We start from the raw sequence: 4201 nt of genomic DNA on the forward strand, positions 1-4201 counted from the left end.
CCCTGGTCCTGGCTGGGCTGCTGGGTCTGGGAGTGTTGTGAGTGGGTGGGTTGTCATGTCCTGTCATGGCCTCCGAGGTCCCAGACTGGGTCACTGTCTGCTAGCAACTCCAGAAGGGATTAGAAGGTTTGGGTGGAAAATCCTCATGCCATTCAGCCTGTGGGAATCAGGCTTGGAGTTGGTAGCCAAGAAGCCAACTGGAGGTGGGGACCCCTCTCCCCATGGTGGGGGACAGATGTCTCCCCCCTCACCTCTCCTGGTGTTGTCCCAGCAGCTCTACGAGATCCTGGCCACGATGCAGGATCCCCACTCCAGGTAGCAGGAGGTGGGGGTGGACTGGCTACTGAGCGAGAACGTCTTCACTGCCGCCTTCGTGCTGCACGAGGTAAGACCCTGGCGTCCCCGGGGACAACTGGCTTGGCACCCCCAGCACCCCCTTGCACCCACTGCCTCTCCTCACAGGGTCCCTACAAGCTCTGGCCAGAGGAGCCGGCTGCTGGCAGCCTCAGCAAGCACCAAGTCCTCTTCCAGTACTGGGCCAGCTGGGGGAAGTGGAGCAAGTACCAGCCGCTGGATCATGTTCACCAGTACTTTGGGGACAAGGTTGCTTTCTACTTCACCTGGCTGAGTGAGTCCTGCCAGTGGCCCTCTGCTCTCTGGGAAATGTCTCCCTTAGCCTCGTGGTGCGGGGGAAGGGGCGGAAGCTCCCTGCTGCCCCGGCGTGTGGATGCAGCTCTGCCCTGGGATGTTCTCCGTTTCAAAGGTGGTGAGTGGTGGCACCATAAGCTGTGCCCTATGTGCTCTAAAGGACAAGCCAAAGCCTAATGGGTACTTTGCAGCCCTGGGCCCGTGCTCAGGTTCTCCAGACCCTGCGCAGTTCTAGGCTGGTGCTATGCTGGGCTTGGGCAGGCGTTGTCCTTGGTGGCTGGATGGCCATGGTGGAGGCCTGCAGGACTCATGCCCCCCATCCCCGCTGCTTCCAGGTTTCTACATGGGATGGCTCTTGCCTGCCACAGTGGTGGGGACAGTGGTGTTCATCACGGGCATTTTTCTGACGTTCAATGACGTATCTTCGTAAGTGCCCTGACCTCCCTGCTCGCCCCTTCCCTAGGGCTGCACCCCCTTCATGCCCAGGGCGGTGGGGCGGAGGGCAGGGGGGTGCCTGCACCCTGATCTGCACTTGCTGGCTGCTTCCGGAGCTCAACCACAGCACTTGGTGCAAAACTGATGGTGAATGGTCCAACGGGAAGCAGTGGGGAAGTCTTGAGCCTTCACAGGCTCCTGGCTGGTCCTTCCTTGCCCGTAGGCAGGAGATATGCGCAAGCAAAGAACAATACTGGATGTGTCCCCTCTGCAAGACCTGTTCCTACTGGCAGCTCTCCAAAAATGTGCAGCATGTTCATGGTGAGTCCTGGAGGGCAGCTCAGGGCCAGGGTGGAGATGTCCATTCCAAGGTTAGCCCATGTCATCCCAGCCCAGCTCTCCTCCTTGGTCGCTGCTGCCCCGGTGCTTCCTCTCCCACCCATCTTCTCATCCTCCCTCCCCAGTGAAGGCTCCCAGGCAGCCCCTTCCACCTTCCTCCCCACCTGCCCCATGGCTTGTGGACACTGTAGACCTGGCACCCACCATAGCAGCCCCCACCACCCTGCCTGGTCTCCTGCTTGTCCCTCAGCCCCGCTCTGCCTGCAGGCAGGACAGCTCTTTGACCATGGTGGGACCATCTTCTTCAGCATCTTCATGTCCCTGTGGGCAGTGCTGTTCCTGGAGTTCTGGAAGCGGACCAACGCATCCCTGGCTCACCACTGGGACTGCTCCGAGTTTGAGGACATCAAGGTGAGGTCTGACCTTTTACAGCACCTCCCAAAAGTGCATGGAGTGAAGGCACCAGGCTCCCCTGACGCCTTTCCCATCTTTCCCAGGAGCAGTCACAGCCCCAGTTCACAGCCACGGCTCCCATGACGATAACGAACTCTATAACGGGGGCAGAGGAGCCATATTTCCCCAAACACAGCCACTTCCACCGGATTTTGGCTGGTTCAATGGTCATTATAATGATGGTAAGTTTGCGGGGGCTGGAGCAGCCTCTGTCCACCAGCTGTCTCGGCAGTGGGACATGCTGGGATGGGATCAGTTTGGGGTAAGAGCATGGGGATGAACACAGATAATCCCTGGCCCATGGTGGAACCCATGGCTCTCTGCCCAGGCTGTGCCCAGGCTCAGCTGCTCACCCCAGAGCTCCCCTGGGATGCATAGTCTCCTGGGTTAGCAGTGGAGTTTTCCTTCCCAACACAAGCTGCTTATACGCCATGTGCTGTTTGCAGATTCCTGTGGTGGTAATGTTCCTGGTCTCCATTATCCTCTGCTGGCCATCCTCCTCTCCAGCTCGAGCTACTTCTGGTTTGTGTCTTCTTCAGTAAGAGGTAGCCTGGACCTGCTTTGCTTGCTGGGCTTGCTCACCATCCTCCGTGCTCTGTGTGTTGCTTCTCCCTGTAGGCATCTCGCATTGCCAGCATCACCAGCTCCATGGTGAACCTCATCTTCATCCTCATCCTCTCCAAGATCTATATTTCCCTGGCTCATTTCCTCACCAAGTGAGGTAAGCTGGTGAGGGTCTTGCAAGCTGGACAGTGATGGGAGGGAGTGGTCAGTAAGGGCAAAACTCCAAACCCAGGGAAATCTGGCTAACACTCAGGAGGAGGATGGCTTTATGGAGGAAAGGAGAGTTGTGAAAAGATGACCTTCAGTGAAAAGTGTTTTGGCAGCAGGAAAAAAAAAAGAGTGTAGGGTTTAACTTCTGGGGGTTCTGATGAAAATATCCAAGCTGACTTCTGAGGTCTGGGGGAGAAAAGCCCATGATGTTTTTATTGTATTTAATGAGACAGCCTGTGTCTCAAGGACACAAGGGAGGAAGATTATTTTTCAGTGCAAAGCAGACGTGGGTCTCCAGACTCTGGACAAATGACAGTGCCTTCACGGGATCTGCAGCAGGTTTGGGGACCCCGGGCTGTGGGGGGTTGGTTAGAGGCAAGTGATGTGGGGTAACTTCCATGATGATGTGGAAGAGCATCCTGGAGCAGTGCAGGGCCACATCCCTGTGCTTCCCCCGGCAGAGATGTACCGCACCCAGACCAAGTACAAGGACACTTTCACCTTCAAAGTGTTCATCTTCCAGTTTGTCACCTTCTACTCCTCTCCCCTTTACATGGCCTTCTTTAAGGGCAAGTAAGTCCTTTGGGGGGAGCAGGGGTCTTCCCCATCCCCTGCAGCCCTCGCAGCCTCTGGGCTTTGCAGGGCTGGAGGACAGGGAAGTGCTGCTACCACCATGGACAAGGAGCACCATGGTGTGAGGGGGACAGTCCCACCAGAGAGCAGGAGGTCTCACAGGACCATGGGACACCTGGGAATGAGGGCAGTGCCCGCCTGCTGCAGGCTAACTGGTACAACTGGTCCCAGTCTGGGACTGGGGGACCATCTCCATCAGGGTCACCCACCCCCAGCCCTTTTGTCCCCCTTGGTGAGGGAGAAGAGGGCTCTGGGTGGACCAGGAAAAGCCCTTCCTTTCCCAGAGCCGCTCTAGATGCATCCCTGGGCTCAGCACCTTGGGAGCCTGGCTCATGGCTCTGCTGTGGCTCCCGCAGGTTCATCAGCTACCCCGGGAACTACCAGAGCTTTCTGGGGGTCCCCAACAAGGAGGTGAGTGCTGGAGACTTCAGATCCAGCACAGCAGATGTCTTCCCATGCTTGGGTCCTCCCATCCCCATAAACCGGAGCCAGTGGGCTGAGGGCACTTCTCTCCCGGCAGTGCAGCCCAGGCGGGTGCTTCATCAAGCTGGTGCAGGAATTGCTGGTCATCATGGTGGGGAAACAGATCATCAACAATGTGCAGGAGCTGGCCATCCCATGGGTACGCCACAGCTCGCCAGGGCCATGGCACGGCCCTGTGTTGAGCAGTGTTGGATGGCTGCAGTGGGGGACATGGCCCATCTCATCTCCCTAGGAAGCTGAAATGCTGGTGGCACAAGGTGGGTGAGGAAGGGGAGTTGGTCATGGTGAAGCAGGCACCCTGGGTGATGGACCACCAGCTCCAGCTGCTGGTGTTCGAGGGGCTGTTTGACGAGTACCTGGAGATGGGTAGGGACCAGACATGGGGTGGGGAGGCCTGGAGCAGCAGGAAGGAGAAAGCTGGTGGGGAGAGGCAGGA

General features: G+C 57.8%; 1 protein-coding gene across 1 annotated transcript in view; it reads left to right on the forward strand.

Annotated features, from left to right (window-relative positions):
- ANO7 (anoctamin 7) overlaps positions 1 to 4201 on the forward strand; it is a gene marked incomplete at its 5' end in the record, with an annotated part of 6433 nt that overhangs the window by 378 nt on the left and 1854 nt on the right. Inside the window, 14 exon segments of the mRNA XM_029084137.1 lie at positions 275 to 385; positions 463 to 628; positions 984 to 1074; positions 1307 to 1388; positions 1390 to 1404; positions 1690 to 1833; positions 1920 to 2057; positions 2322 to 2358; positions 2361 to 2413; positions 2494 to 2596; positions 3111 to 3222; positions 3639 to 3693; positions 3803 to 3904; positions 4002 to 4131. Of these exon segments, the coding sequence (XP_028939970.1) occupies positions 275 to 385; positions 463 to 628; positions 984 to 1074; positions 1307 to 1388; positions 1390 to 1404; positions 1690 to 1833; positions 1920 to 2057; positions 2322 to 2358; positions 2361 to 2413; positions 2494 to 2596; positions 3111 to 3222; positions 3639 to 3693; positions 3803 to 3904; positions 4002 to 4131 (1339 nt within the window).

The sequence above is a fragment of the Antrostomus carolinensis genome, unplaced genomic scaffold, assembly GCF_000700745.2.
Source record: "Antrostomus carolinensis isolate BGI_N321 unplaced genomic scaffold, ASM70074v2 scaffold10383, whole genome shotgun sequence".
Classification (NCBI taxonomy): Eukaryota; Metazoa; Chordata; class Aves; order Caprimulgiformes; family Caprimulgidae; genus Antrostomus; species Antrostomus carolinensis.